Genomic DNA, 15,836 nt, shown 5'->3' with positions numbered 1-15,836 from the left:
GGAAGTCAAGAGTTGACAATAATAATATAGGGTGTAGTGCAGAGCCTAGCATATGCTAAGTACTCAGCAGATGAGGCTGTGTAAAATCTAATTGCATAGCTGTCACAAGAATGATGGTGATAGTAACAAAATATTAAGCAACAAATAACAGGCTACAAAATATTCTGAGCTCAACTTAGGTTCTCCATCCCAAATATGGTATAAATGTCTCTTCAAGGAGTCCTTGTGTTTTTAGTGAAGAAAACAAAAATAGGTACTAGAGGTACATAATGAATTGTTTTATATACACACAAGATAGAACAATGACCTCAGAGAAGTGACCTTTGTACTGAGAGCAGAAAAAGTACCAATATTTAAGTCATAATTCCACATTATTTCCAACTTAACTGTTTATTTTCTCTTTCTCATAAATAAGAGTTTATAATCTATTTTTTCTTTCACTGGTCTTTATGGACCATATTACATATTGTCATTTCAAGCAAGAATGGAAATAATATCATCCCCTGAAAATGAGTTGCTAAGTCAGCACCAATCCAGATGGTCCATCTCATCAGCATCAGTCAAGCACCATCCTCCCTCCAAGGAGCACCAAAGAGTGCACAAGTCTGTCTTTTAATGTCCAAGCACAAGTCTCATATATAATTAATAGACAAAAGAAATGCAAGGGATAGAAAAAATAGCAAGTCTTTGATATAAGATCTTAATTTTTCATTTTTCTGAGTACCCATGCTATGATTTTAGTCTAAGATAATTTGTTTTGAATATGGATATCCAATTGTTCTGGCACCATTTGTTGAGAAGACTATCCTATCTCTATTGAATTGCCTTTACTCCTTTGTCAAAGATAAGTTGACTTTGTTTCTGTGGGTCTATTTCTGGACTGTATTCTGTTCCCTTGATCCCTGTGTCTATAATTTTATCAATACCATGCTGTGCTGATTATTGTAGCCTTATAGTAATCTTAAAATCAGGTAGTTCAAGTTCTCCAACTTTGTTCTTTCTCCTCAGTATTATGTTAGCTATTCTGAACCTTTTCTCTTTCTGTATAATTTAATTAAAACACTTGATGAGATTTTGATTGGGATGGTGTTGAATCTATAGATCAAGTTAGAAATAATTGACCTCTTAATATTTAATCTTTATGTCCATGAACATGGAATATTTTTCCATTTATTTAGATCTTCTTTGATGTTTTGTAAAGCTTTGTAGTTTTCCTCATATAGGTCATATAGACAGTTGGTTAAGTTTATACTTACTTCATTTTTGAGGTGGTACTGAAAAAGGTATTATTTTAAATTTCAAATTTTTGGTGTTAGCATATAGGAAAGTAATCAACTTTTGCATATTAACCTTGCATTCTGCAACATTGCTATGCTCACTTATCAGTTCCAAGTGTTTTTGTTGTTGTTGTTTTTGTTGCTGTTGTTAATTCTTTGGAATTATCTGCATAGTCATGTCATCTGTGAAGTTTTATTTCTTCCTTTCCAATCTCTATACCTTTTTTTTCTTCTGTGAATTTGTTACATTAAATGAAAAATAAAAATCAAGATTACAGATGGAACTAAGATTGGCAATCAAATAACCTTGAATGAATACATTTCCTGAATTGTCTGAATGGACCATGTAATAACAAGGGCTTTTATGAGTAGAAAAGGGAGGCAGAAGAGAGAGAACTAGAGAGGTGGTTGCTTGCAAAGGACTCAAGGGCAATATTTCAGGCTTTGAAGATAAAGGAGAGAGGCCTTCAGTGGAAGAATGCAGGCGGGTCCTAGAAAGTTAACAAAGACAAGAAAATAGATTTTCTCCTTGAACTTCCAGAGTAAGCGCAGCCTTAACAGCACCTTAATTTTAGCCCACTGAGGCTGATGTTGGACGCCCAGCCATCAGATCTATAAAATAAAATTGATGTTATTTTAAGTCACTAAGTTTTTGATAATTCATTACAATAGCAATAAAGAATAGCACATGGTTTCTGATGAGAACTCTGTTTTAATTCTTACTTTTGTATTTTCATATGTAAGCTGTTCTTTTCACTTTGGCTCTTTTCAGATTTTCTCTTTGTCTTTGGTTTTCCTCAGTTTAAATATGATATTCCTAGATGCAGTGTTATGGTAATTTGTTCTGCTTGGGATTCTTAAAGATCTGTAGTTTTGTGACATTTTTTGAAACTGTTTTCCAGTTCTTGGAATTTCCATTCTGGAATTGTGTTATTTTTTTCACTTTTTTTTCCTTTCAATTTTAACTTGGGAAGTTTTTATTTACTTATCTTCAAGCTCACTGAATTTTTTTCTTTTGCTGGCTATGTCAAGTCTACCGATGAGCTCATTAAAGGCATTCTTCCTTTCTGTTACTATGGTTTTTATTTATAGCATTTCCTTTTGATTCTTTCTTAGAATTTTCATCACTCTGTTGATATTACACATCTGCTTTTTCATGTTGTCTACTTTTTCTACTAGAGTTTTTAACATATTAATTACAGTTATTTTTAAATTTTCTGCCTAATTCAATATCTGTGTCATATCTGGGTCTGGTTATGATGTTTGCTTTGTCTCTTCGGACTGAGTTATATTATATATTATCTTTATGTATAATCTTCAATACATTTACTCATTTAATCAATCCTCCTATAAGTGACCAATCTCCCATGAACACTAATACACCGAGGTCTGTCCAGAAAAAGTCCAGCCATTGTAAATATAATGAGAATGGTATGCGCGACATCCATGTAAACTGGCATCCAAGGAGAGTGGACTGGAGTGGGAATGCCTGTATGATGATGACTTCACTGTACTGGTCAGTGGAGGCAGTAGACACAGTTAAGTGAGCATACATACTGCGTGGCCATCTCATTCGAAAATGACTGAGAGAGTAGAAAATCGAATTTGCATCAAATTTTGCATTAAGCTTGAACATTCCTCTGTGGAAACTATTCGGATGATTCAGAAGGCCACAGTTGTGGGCAACTGGTGACTGGCAGCTTTATCACAACAGTGCATCTGCTCATGCATCACATCTTGTATAGAATTTTTTAGTGAAACATCAAATTACTCAGGTGACTCAGCCCCTGTACAGTCCAGATTTGGTGCCCTGTCACTTCTGGCTTTTCTCAAAATTAAAATCACCTTTGAAAGGGAAGAGTTTTCAGACCATCAGTGAGATTCAGGAAAATAGACTGGGCAGCTGATAGCAATTAGGAGAACTGTGTGAGATCCCAAGGTGCCTACTTAAAGGGGACTGAAGCATCACTGTCCTGTGTACATATTTTTTGTATTTTGTATCTGCTTCAACAAATGTTTCTATTTTTCACATGACATGGCTGGATATCTTTTAGACAGGTATTATACTTCCTTGTGTGGGTGCCATTCCTTTCTTTTAAAGTATGTTTTATTGATTATGCTATTACCATTGTCCCATTTTCTCCCCTTTATCTCCCTTTGTCCTGTACCCAACTTTCCTCCAGCAGTCTCCCCTCCCTTGGCTCATGTCCACGGGTCGTGCATTTAAGTTCTTTGACTCTTTTCTTAACATCCCCCTATTATGTATCTACCAATTATGTTTCTTTTTCCCTGTGCCATTCCCCCCATTCTTCCCCTCCCTCTTTCCACTGATAACCCACCATGTGATCTACATTTCTGTGATTTTATTCCTGTTCTAGTTGTTTGCTTAGTTTGTTTTGTTTTTAAGTTTAGTTGTTGATCATAGTGAGCTTGTTGTCACTTTACTGTTCATAGTTTTGATATTCTTTTTCTTAGATAAGTCCCTTTAACATTTCATATAAGTGCTTGGTGATATTGATGAACTCCTTTAGCTTTACCTTGTCTGGGAAGCACTTTATCAGCCCTTCTGTTCTAAATGATGGCTTTTCTGGAGAGAATCTAGGTTGCAAATCCTTGCTTTTCATGACTTTGAATACTTCTTGCCAGTCCCTTCTTGCCTACAAGGTTTCTTTTGAGAAATCTGCTGACAGTCTGATGGGAACTCCTTTGTAGGTAACTGCTTCCTTTTCTCTTGCTGCTTTTAAGATTCTCTCCTTATCTTTAATCTTGGGTAATGTAATCATCACATGCCCTTGTGTGCTCCTCCTTGGGTTCATCTTCTTTGGAACTCACTGAACTTCCTGGACTTCTATGTCTGTTTCCTTTGCCAGATTAAGGAAGTTTTATTTCATTATTTTTTCAAATAAGTTTTCAATTTCTTGGTCTTCCTCTTCTCCTTCTGGCACCCCTATGATTCAGATGTTAAAATATTTAAAGTTGTCCCAGAAGTTCCTAAGCTTCTCCTTTTTCTTTGAATTTTTGTTTCGTCATTCTGTTCTAGTTGGATGTTTATTTCTTCCTTTTGCTCCAAATCATTGATTTGAGTCTTAGTTTTTTTCCCTCCACTGTTGGTTCCCTGTATATTTTTCTTTGTATAGACTTAACTTCTCCATTTATTTTTCATCAGTACTGTCATTTCTGTGAGCATCCTGATTACCAGTGTTTTGAACTCTGCATCTGATAGGTTGGGTATCTCCTCCTCACTTCATTCTTTTTCTGGAGTTTTGATCTGTTCTTTCATTTGGGCCCTATTTCTTTGTCTTGGCACACCTGGTAAATTGTAAGGGACAGAGTCTTAGGTATTCACTAGGGTAGGGCAACCCACTTTGCTGTGTGTTTTTGCTATACATTGGGGAGGGGTCTGAGAGGTAACAATGCTGCTTGCTCTGCTCTTGTCCCCCTTTCAAGAGACTGGGAGTTTTTCCAACCACTAGAATCCCCACTGGCTTTTACAGTGAAAGGTTCTGAGGCTTTATTTTGTCCACACTGGAACCCTGGGTTGTGCAGTCTGTCTTGATCCCCAATTGTTCCTTCTTGTTTATCCGCGCACAATGTGGGACCATCCAGCCTGCCACCCACCACCTTGCTACACATCCTCTCCAACCCAGCTGCCCATCTCCTCACCTCCTACCAGTCTGGATAAATATTTCGTCTTTAACTCTTTGGTTGTTGGACTTCCAGTTTGATTTTCTGACAGTTCTAATTGTTTTTAAATTGGTTGTTTCCTTCTTTTGGTTGTATAAGGAGGCAAAGTATGTTTACCTCCACCTCCACTGCCAGAACTCTCATGGATGCTGTTCTTACTTTACTCTGACTCCCCGTGGTAGGCTACCCACCACAAGGATGTTCTCTCATCTTGTGTGGACAATTACCCCAGTCCATCTTCCACATATACAATCTGCTCACTCTGTTATAACTCTGACTCCCCATGTCAGGCTGCCCACTATGACTGGCTAAATAATAGTCCCCCAAAAGATGTCCACATCCTAATTCCCAGAATCTGTGAATGATAATTTATATGGAAAAAGAGACTTTTCAGATATGATTAAGTTAAGAATTTTGAGATGGGGACATCCTGAATTATCCAAACAGTCCCAATGTAATCACAAGGGTCTTTATCACAGAGAGGCAGAAATGTCAGAATAATAGAGAGTATGAAAGATGCTATGCTGCTAGCTTTGGAGAATGGAAAGAAGGCCATTGGCTAAAATATAGGTTTCCTCCAGAAGCTGGAAAAGGCAAGGAAACAGACTCTCCCCTAAAGTCTCCCAAAGGAATGCAGCCCTACTGATGCCTTGGTTTTATCCACTGGGACTGATTTTGGTATACTAACTTCAAAAACTAGAAGATAACAACTATGAGTTGTTTTAAGCAACTAGGTTTGTTGTAATTTATTATAACAGCATTAGAAAACTAATATTATCCCCATTTGTTTCTTGGGCAATCTCCTCATTCTGCTCAGGCTCTGACACCTTCCACAGAAGATTTTCCACCTTCATCTGTACCCTTCTCATTTTGCTTAGATTATGACTCCCTATTGTGGGCAACTACAAATGCCCACCTTATTTTGAGGTAATGAATGGCTTGGATTATATTGTTTAGGATGGTAAGGGGTAGAAAGAGTGAGGAGAAGAAGAGGAAAAAGAAAAATTCATTGTTAATGCTCAAGTACAATTGCCTAATTGCTAAATCACCCTGCCAGCAAGGGTGTACCAGATATTTCTTAGAGTCACCAAGCATAGGGCATTACTCAAGAGAGTCCCCCACTGTTTGCCCTGGCTGCTGCTACTATTACCATGAGCCTACAGAAATAACTGCCCCTCCTGGTGTTGAGGAATTTTGACATACTCTCCTATGCCTTGATATACTCTCTCTCCTCCTTCACCAGCTTAGAGTTTGCCACCAATTCAGTAACCAGCCTCAGAGAGGTAGCTGGTTTATGTAGCCATAGACCAAGGCCCACCACCTGGGGGTTCCATTTCCCATTTCATGATTGGTAACTTCTCAAAAAAAAAAACCTGACAGCCTGGCTGGTATGGCTCAGTGAATTGAGCCCCAACCTGCAAACCAAAGGGTCACCAGTCAGGGCACATGCCTGGGTTGCAGGCCAGGTCCCTAGTAGGAGACATGGGAGAGGCAACCACACATTGATGTTTCTCTCCCTCTCTTTCTCCCTCACTTCCCCTCTCTCTAAAAATAAATAAATAAGATCTTTTTAAACACTGACAGTAGGAATTTCCAATCCCTTCCATCTAGGTATGGTCTGCTTCTATGATAGAAACAACATTATCTTATAGTAGCCTTTAATCTGTAGATATCTTAAAGTCTGCTTTAATCATTTTATTTTTTTTCAATTTTAAATGCTAACAAGATTGAAGACACCAACCACAGCTCTTATCAGTTGCAGTTGTGCCAAGATCTGCCCAATTTCTTTTCAATCTTGTCTCATCAAAATTCAATATTTTTAGAGTCAAGTCTCACCAACTGTTACTTACCTACTCAATAATCAAAATAATGACCACTGATCATTGTTAGGGACTAAACTGATCCCTTCACATGAAGTATTTCATTTAACCCTACTGTTGTAGAAGCATTAAATGAAATAGTTGAGAAGGAATCCCCAGACACCTAACCCTCTCTGTCCTCACAATCTTGCCATCATTATAGGCAGAACTAATCTCAGTATATCCATTATTTTTGCTAATGTCAGTGATCATAAGAAGTCCCAGACTCATGGCATATTCTTAAGTACCTTCCCTTTTATGACCTCCTCAATTAATCTTGCTCACTGGATCTTCTGGAATTCACCACCTAGCACTAATGAAATCTATCATAACTCAACTTCCTCATGCTCAGAAGATAAACTGATTTTCCCCTAAGTACACTGCTTCCCCTACTTCCCCTTCAAATGGTGGATGCTTTTCTCTCTTTCATCTTTTGGACCTGGAGGTAGGGCAGATATTCTTTCACCCAAACATTTCACTCTCTTTTGACATACTCTCTCTCCTTTGCCAACTTAGAGTTTGCCACCAACTCACTAGCTGCTATTGAGTATACTCCTTGTATCTCCCTGTGAGTCCTTGTCCTCTATCCCTCTGTCCTACTTGCTTGACCAAATTAAAGTCTGCTAAATGAAACTCTCTCCCTAGTCTATGTCTTCATGCATAGCCCTGTATGGATAGAGACAAACACTCAACTACACCAACTGGTGTCTCTTAACTTCAAGACTGCTGACCCCAAGAGACAGTTAAGAGGTTGCCTGGCAATCCACATCATACTCCCTTGATCCATTTGTTCTTCTGCTCTTTCTAAGCCTCCAACACTTCTTCCTTGAACCTCATTCTTAGCTTCCTATCTCACTGAGAAAACTTAAAACAACCAGTAAAAAATTCTCACCACCACATTTATCCACTTACCAACATCAGAATTTACATAAGCCACCTTCCAACCTATTAATAAAAATGAACTTTCTGTGCACCTGCTAAAAGCCAGTTCCTCCTGTGTCCTCAGGTAACCTCTCTTACTTATTCACTGTGCAGTTCTCCCTGCTCTCTCACCTATGTTATCTATTATTTTTATTTAGTCATTTCCATCAGCACATAACACGCTGTTTTTTTCTCCCATCTTAAAAGCAACAACAACAAAGAACTTAACATTTCTTTTTATCATTCTTATCCTGGCAGATACCATTTTCCTTGCTCTCTTTCAAAATAAACATCTAAAGAGAGTTGTCCATGCCTGTTATCTCTAAGGTCTCTCTTGTCCCATTTCACTCAGGCTTTCATCCTCAGTCTGCATCAGAACTTCTCTCCTCCCAGACAGCCAGTGCCCTCCATGTTGTTAAATGTAGTGGTCAGTTCACAGTCCTCATCTTACTAGACTTGTCTGCACTCAACAGTTTATTCCTAAAACAATTTCTTCATGTGGCTTTCAGGCTATCACATTTTTTAGGTTGTCCTCTTATCTTACCAGCCATATCTTTTCAGTCTCCTCTGCTGGTACCTGCCTAGCCTCTTAATGATTGCATGCCTGAAGACTTGATCCTTTGCTTTCCTTTTCACTACGTCACCTCATGACCTTCATGAGTCTCACTGGTATTAGGTCTTTAAATACCTTCTTCATGGGCCTTAACTTCCAAATTTATGTCAACAGCTCAGACTCCTCTCTCAACTCTAGATTGATCTAGCCAATTGTTTACCCAGCACCTCCACTTTGAAGTCTAATGGGCTTAATGTTCAAAATTGAACTTCTGATTATCCTCCCCTAAACTTCTAACTCTAATTCCTTATCTCTGTTAGTGACAATTTCATCTTTTTAGTTGCTCAGCTAAAAAATTGGAGTTATTCTTGACTCCAATTATTCACCTGTTTCAGCCACACTGGCCTGCTGACACTTCTTTAAGCCATGCAAAGCAAGTCTCCATTTGACAGTCTTTACAAGGATGTTTCCTTGCTGGGAATCCAGATAGCTACCTCTCTTACCTCTTACAATAGCTCCCTCAAATGTCATCTCTTCAATAAAGCCAACTACAATCACTCCATTTAAACTTGTAGCCCATCCACTTTACCCTACTTAGACTTTTCCCAATTCCCCCATTTTGATTTTTTTCCCATAGTACCTATCACCTTCTAACACACCATGTCATTTACTAACACATTATGTATTTTGTTGATTACCTGTCCCCCCTTGTTAAACTTTAAATTCCCCAAGGGTGGGGATCCTTGTCTGTTTTGTTCACAAAGTTATCTCAGGTGCCTAGAAACACTAGGAACATAGTAGGTGCTTCAATAAGTATTTTTTTAAATGAAAGAATGAACTCTCACCACAATATTATAAGGAAGGCACAATTACACCTTTTTTCACCTGATGAGAAAACTGAAGCTTAGAGAATATAAGTAATTCATTAAAATTCACAGTACTCATAATGGTAGAACCAAGATTCTAATCCAGCCTCTTTCCCTAAAGCTCAATCTCACTATTGATACCCAGTGATGTTTGCCAAGGTGGACAGAGGAGATGGGGAATACCAAAGTGAAGAATGCAGTGGGAAGTTGAGGGAGAGGGTATAAATAAATCTCTGTGTGCTAAGCTAAACAATTTGGACTACTTTCCATAGTAGAAGCTCTGAGGCCAGTGGTAATATGGTTAAATCTGTATTTTGGAATGATAACTTAAAGAGCTGCCCAATGGAGAGTGGAAGCCAACAAATTGCCAGTGGAGAGAAACACCACATATAATGGGACTTGATCCAATTCTAAGATTTCCAAAGCTGAAATTGACTTTCCCTGTGATAATCCATTAGTACGTAGTACATTTACCATAGTCCTTACTTAGAAAATGTCTGACACAACATAAATAGTTAAGAAATTATGCTTTATTCATATATAAAATATTGATAAACAAAACAAATAAAATACTTTGCATTTGGATGAAGTCACAATTGTCAGCAATACTCTGAAGCACCAGGCATGAGATAAGATGTGATGTTTTTATCAGGGGCAAGTCATAGGACTTACACATTCAAGTGCTGTGTGACATGCCGTTAAAGCAGTGGCTCAGAATGCAGGCATGATCTCAAATAGGCAGTGACTGGATGGCATCATTTTATTTATAAGTGTTTATGATATCATCAAGGGTCTTGCACAACCCATAGGGTCTTGCTTAGGTTGGCTGCCAAGTGGCCCCTGAGATAGAGCCCTATAATCAAGTAACTGTGCCTAGCCAGTCAAAAAAAAAGGCGGGGGGGGGGGTGTCAAGTAAAATAGTCATAGGATACAGGAATTATAAATAACACATATATTAATAGATACTTATTTTCATTACATAAATGTTGCTATTATAAATACTTTGACCATGAGTTTAAAATATATTCCCCATATAAATAATGTAAAATATTAAATAATAAATAGATTGAGATTTAAAAATTCAAACATTGCAGGCAGGAAGATGATTATTTTGAGGCACTCCGGGCATGAAACAGCTTCGGACTCCTTCTCCGCTTCCTCAGGGTAGATCCTGGTGCCAGCTCACTCATAAATCTGATGAGTTCATTTATTGCTTTGCGCTGGACCTTCAGATCATTTACCTATTGGAAAAGGACACAGCACAATTAATTTCAGGCATATAAGCCATCAAGATAATCTGCTGTTAATGTTATAGTCCATGAAAATGGATGTATTCCTTTAAAAAGATAGTTTTTACTGACAATATATTGCCTTAACATACAGTAGTGCTCTCTTCAGTAGTTAAGACTAAAATTATAATTAAATTGCTAGTTATGCTGTAATATGGTGGGGCACATGATATATCCTTAAGTTTTATACTCCAGAATCCTCAACATTATATAGTAAAAAGACCCTAAAGTGGAATGACAAAAAATGTGGGTTTGAATTCTGTGTGAGCAATAACTCTGACTTTGAACCAGTCACTTAACCTCCCTGAACTTCTATTTTAGGTGACTTCTAGGCACTCTACCAATTCTATCACCTTGTACTTTAGTCTTGGCTGTATCTAGTGAGTTAATACAGGCTAATGGTTCTCACCTTTGGTGTCTAGCAGAGTAACCTGGAGACCTCATGAAGAACTCAGAGACCCAGGCTCATGAAGTCAGAGAGGGCCTAGGCCATTGTGTGGTCCACCAAGCTCCACAGGTGACACTGATACCCACCAAAGTTTGAGAACCGTTGAGATAGTCTAGTACCTTGTAAATACCAGGTCCAAGACAAATGAATACTATAATTTTTAATTTCTCCTAATTATGTCAATCTCATCATTTCCATAATGGGATTAAAAATAAAACAAATAATTTTTATATGGCAATAAGTAATTACTGCAATAAACATTTAAAATTGAGAATTGTAGCAAATTTCCCTGTACCCTGCCTTCTATTCCAGAGCATTGAACTATTTCCTCACTCTAGGCAATAGGAACATTTAGATGAATTCATGCTTAATAACATGAGGACCATTTACTTTTACCTGGGCTCTGCCACTCTGTTTCTCTCTCATGCTGGAAACAGTGCAGCCACTCAGCCACATTCTTGAGAACAATTAGGAGGATTCAAGGCTGCAAGACTACTTATAAAGGCCAACATGCCTTAAATATATTAATGATTGAGTAAAAGAGGAGAATGGTTGAGAGCTCACTCAAGATTGCCCATCATGAAGCAGGAGGCTTGGAGCTTCCAGAAGGAGGGGATCAACAGATTGTTTTCAAGGCCTACTTACAGCAAAGTAGATAAATTTCCTATCAGCTGTGTGTTTGCAAGTGATAAATTGTATTTTCCAGTATTCTAAGTATCACCAAGAAGCTAAGAGACTTATCCAGATCTAGTGGCAAGCCAAGGGCAGCACTGGGTTAGGGGGAAGTGCTTTTTAGGTCTAGCCTGTGGCCAAAGGAGAACTGCTGAACATTGGAAAACACTATGAGTGGAAAGCAGTAATTGTCTTTAAAAAAATTTTCCAAGCCACTGTTGTACCATCTTCAGGACTAGAAAAATCCTGAAGAGCAAGTACTTATTTCAGTTCCATGTATAGGGAGGGTTGGGCACAAAGTCTGATAGTACAAGTTGTATCATGATCCCTCCCTTTCTCATATTTCTCTATATCAAAGCCAAATCCAAAGGAATCTGGAGGTCTTTGTCTCTTAGATAAAATTTTGGGAAAGATGATTTGCCTTTATGCTTCAAAGTTGTTTTGCAGCTTCTAGACTCAAGCTTTAAAGACTCAAGACAAAGTTCAAGAGTCTAAGGATTTCTCCAGCTGAGATACACATTCTAATATCCAAAAGTTGATAAACAGTTATTTCAGAAGGTATAAGTTTTACCTATTTTCTTTTCTGAAAGCAAATAAATACTCTTGCCTCTTCTTGGGCTGTACAATATGAGAGGTTGGCCAGCGCCTGGCAGTGGCATGCCCTGGTGCCTTTTCAAAGACCATAGCTCTCTCCTACTTCATTCTCATTTTCTATCCATGGCATTGTACAGATTTAGAGCTAAGGAGACTGTAGAAATTACAGTGAACCCAACAGGTTCCCTTTATGATGGGAAACTAAGCCAGGCCTACGATTCATCTGAATTCACCCAGTTCCTTGGCGGTCGAGCTAGGAGGAGAGCACAAATCTCTCCCCTCCCACTGTTCTTTCCATTAAGACATGTAGCCTCCCATCCAAAACAAGAGAATTTCCATCACACAAGCAAAGGGCAATGAGAGAACTGCTCCTAAACACCTCCCTCAACTTCTTCACCACTTCTTCTTTACTGGATTTGTCCATTCACCTTTGTTCAAGAGTCATGATGCCAGCTTTTTCCCAAACAATGAAATTAAATAATCCCCATACTGACTCGACAAAATCACCCAAAAGCACAAATGGAAGGAGTATGGAGAAGATTGGGCCATGGGTTTATTTCACAGTTTTAACAACTTTACCCAGTAGCTAATTTCTCAGTTCTGGGCATTAAGTGCTTTTGCAAGAGCCTCTGCAATGAAACCAAAGAAAGAATTAAGATACACTCACTGGAATTTGAATCAGCTTCTTGAAGTCCTCCATTTTGCTGTTGCTGCTGTTGAAGAACTTAACACGCAGGTCTTCCTTGATCGCTTCCACGCTGCTCTGAATGTTCTGGTTGTCTTTTAAGGAGTCAAAGAGTTTGAAGTAGAAGGAGACAATTTGGCTCTGAAATATTTTTCTGTCGCTCTCCTTAGGAGGAAAGAGCACAAAGAGAGGTTGATATAAATTTATCCATCAGGAAATAAGCAACAGGAAAGTCAACCAAATGGAAATATTCAGCTTACCTCTCTCCAGTTCTTCAAAACATTTGAGAAGAGAGTCTCATTGTCTGCTACATCTGACTTACTTGCATTCTGAAAAAAAAGGGGGAAACAGGTTCATAATTAGTTCATAAGCCACATAAAAATACAAGTTTTATTGCACTCAGATGCACTCAGATGCTGAAAATTCATTGATTTTCTTTTCAACCCCCTGTTTTCTCCTAGCAAGTATTCCCAAAAGCTATTATGTTGGATATTGCCAACGACTACTGTGTTCTTTTAACTTTCTTATTTTCTAGTATAATCCTTAAATTGATTTGTCACAAATGAACTCAACAAGGCTGATACTTCAATCATCTCAAATAACTACAGTTTTTTAAAGTATCTTCAAGCCTAGTAAAAAAAAAATCAACAGCTATCTGACTATAAAATACTGCCCCCCTATGGTAGAGATATTTATAATATCTACCTGTGTTCCTCCTATTTTGGTATTACGTCAGCTTTAGAAGATAGGTATGTGTGTGAGAGAGATCTGATTGAGTGTTTTGAAAATAAAATAGCTTATGAAAGTTTGACCATAAATATGGAAGTTATTATAATAGCTAAATTTTGGACAAATAGAATATTTAAAATACAAAAACTACTTTAATAATAACTAAAATTTTAAAAGAAATGTATTTAATAAAACAAAAAAATTAAATACAAGTGAGATTATAACTCCTAGAGAATCTCAGCAAGGGACTGAGTTCAGGGTAATTCATAGATATCACAAATGGGGGAGTCAAATTTTAAAACTGCTTTTTGGAGAAAAACACCTATATGTGATTTTTTAAAGCCAAAGTTTCAAGAACATTACCTTCTTTAATTGATTAATTATTTCAGATATTTATTTTTAATGCTAATCTTGACACTATACTGTCACCATCACGGTAGTTTGAGAAACCATAAACTGATAACCACTCATTCTTTCAATACATATGCTACTTGAGATAAAAATTGAATGGATTCTTATAACAAAATCATCAACATCATCCTGTTTTATACCGTATTATGCCCATCTTTCACAAATGCCCTCTTAGTCTTGATAGCAAATTGAGTAGAGGGTTAAAGCAAAATCTAGATCATTCAGTTAAAAACTCATCCAGTCAACAGTCAAAATAACACCAAGTTTCAAGATGACTGTGGACTAGAGATGACAGCCTATCATGGATACAATTCCCAGTCAACATTCAGTAATTTCAAACACAAACAAGTATTATTAAAAGGTCATACTTACAAAATGTTCTTTAAGGTTTTCAATTTCTTTAATAGATATCGCCTGGCAGAGGTAGCTAGAAAAACCCAAAATCGCGCAAAGCTGAAAAGCTAAGATATAACTTGTGTATTTCATTGTTTTGGAGAGAGTTAGGCCAAAGTCGTTGAAATCGGTAGCTTCTGAATTAAGTCAGTCAGGTCCAAAGGACTCAGCTGATCTTTCTCTTGAGTAGCCCACCTGAAGACAATCAGAAAAATGTACTGCATCTCCTTTTGCTGCTGGTATTTATACCCAATTGGAGTCTCATCAGGATTACGTATTTTCACAAGTTTTTTTTTAAATGAGATGGTGACAGATAGACTGAGATGCTAGTTCGTATTAATAACTATGGTTTTGTGGCATTTTGGTGTTGTAGTTAGAGTTTCCTTTCAACTCCTTGGGTCTTTTGATGATGAGACAGACCCATTATGCCCACCATGCCATACTTGTGGGATCCCCAGAAAGCACTTTTACTTCACACCATTCAGGAATTGGAAATTTTTTTGCACCTCCTCCCTTTGCCCTTGCGAAATGTTGGCTCCAAGGTGTTGAGGGAGGACATTGATCATTTGTTTGTGGTCTGGAGCAAGTAAAAAGGAAATTCTAGGGGTTCTCAAACCTTTACAAAGGGGGCACTTTTTCACATTTTTCTTGCAAATAGCCAGAAAGCAAGGAAAGAATGTGGTTAAAGACTAATGTGGTGAGGAAGTCCTTCATCAGAGTTGGTTAAATATTACCATAACTTTAAATTTCTCTGGACCAATACTGCCCAATAAAAAATCTAATGCAAGCCAAATAGATAAATTAAAATTTTCTAGTAGCCCCATTAATAAAACTAAAAATAAACAGGTAAAAATAATTTTTAAAATGTATTGTATATAAACCAATACATTCAAAATATTTCAATATGTATCAATATACAACATTATTAAAATGTTTTATATGCATTCTTTTTACCACACTAAGTCTTAGAGTTGGGTACACATTTTATACCTATAGCACATTTCAATTTAGACTAATCATATTTCAAATGCTCAAGTCAATGTGGCTAGAGGCTACTATGTTGAACAATATACTTCTGGGTGGTCAGTTTTTCTAAATAATCATTAACAATGGAGGATTTTTAAAATTTTTAATTTCTTTTCCTTCCAAATACAAAAAAACATAGAATTCTTTCTCCTCCCTTATAATTACTTATGAAGTGAAGCACGTGGGGATGATACAGAAGGCCAGCCACTCTTTGGTTCCAGCCCACCTTGCATTTCACCCTGCACTGTGTGCCCTGAAGTATCATATATATCAACATGGACTTGAATTCTGACTCCACTACTATCTAGCCATGTGATTTTGAGCATCTAGGACTCCAAAATAGGCCTAACATTAGCCTCCTTCCAGGCCTCAGTTGAAAATTAAATCACACAATACATATAAAGTGCTAAGAATTTTGCCTGTCAGGTA

The 15,836-nt window shown here is 37.5% G+C and overlaps 1 protein-coding gene across 1 annotated transcript; it reads right to left on the bottom strand.

Moving 5' to 3' along the window:
- Positions 1–10,266: 10,266 nt before the first annotated feature.
- Positions 10,267–14,560, bottom strand: IFNG (interferon gamma). The gene is made up of 4 exons (XM_045829935.1): positions 14,361–14,560; positions 13,109–13,177; positions 12,831–13,013; positions 10,267–10,401 (listed from the first exon to the last, which is right to left on the bottom strand). Exons 1-4 carry the CDS (start codon positions 14,472–14,474, stop codon positions 10,267–10,269), a joined length of 501 nt encoding a protein of 166 aa, XP_045685891.1. The 5' UTR covers positions 14,475–14,560.
- Between the last annotated feature and the right edge of the window lie 1,276 nt (positions 14,561–15,836).

The sequence above is a fragment of the Phyllostomus hastatus genome, unplaced genomic scaffold, assembly GCF_019186645.2.
Source record: "Phyllostomus hastatus isolate PE091 unplaced genomic scaffold, TTU_PhHast_1.1 phas_scaffold_93, whole genome shotgun sequence".
NCBI classification, from domain to species: Eukaryota; Metazoa; Chordata; class Mammalia; order Chiroptera; family Phyllostomidae; genus Phyllostomus; species Phyllostomus hastatus.
Note: the sequence above shows the minus strand (reverse complement) of the source record. Positions and strands in the feature narration are given on the sequence as shown.

Excerpts from the sequence above, each read along its gene's own strand:
- IFNG (XM_045829935.1), bottom strand. The coding sequence starts at position 14,474 with ATGAAATACACAAGTTATATCTTAGCTTTTCAGCTTTGCGCGATTTTG. Across the intron at positions 13,178-14,360 it reads AAAACCTTAAAGAACATTTT|AATGCAAGTAAGTCAGATGT; the intron begins GTAAGTATGACC and ends CTTTTTTTTCAG. Across the intron at positions 10,402-12,830 it reads AGAAGCTGATTCAAATTCCA|GTAAATGATCTGAAGGTCCA; the intron begins GTGAGTGTATCT and ends CTTTTCCAATAG.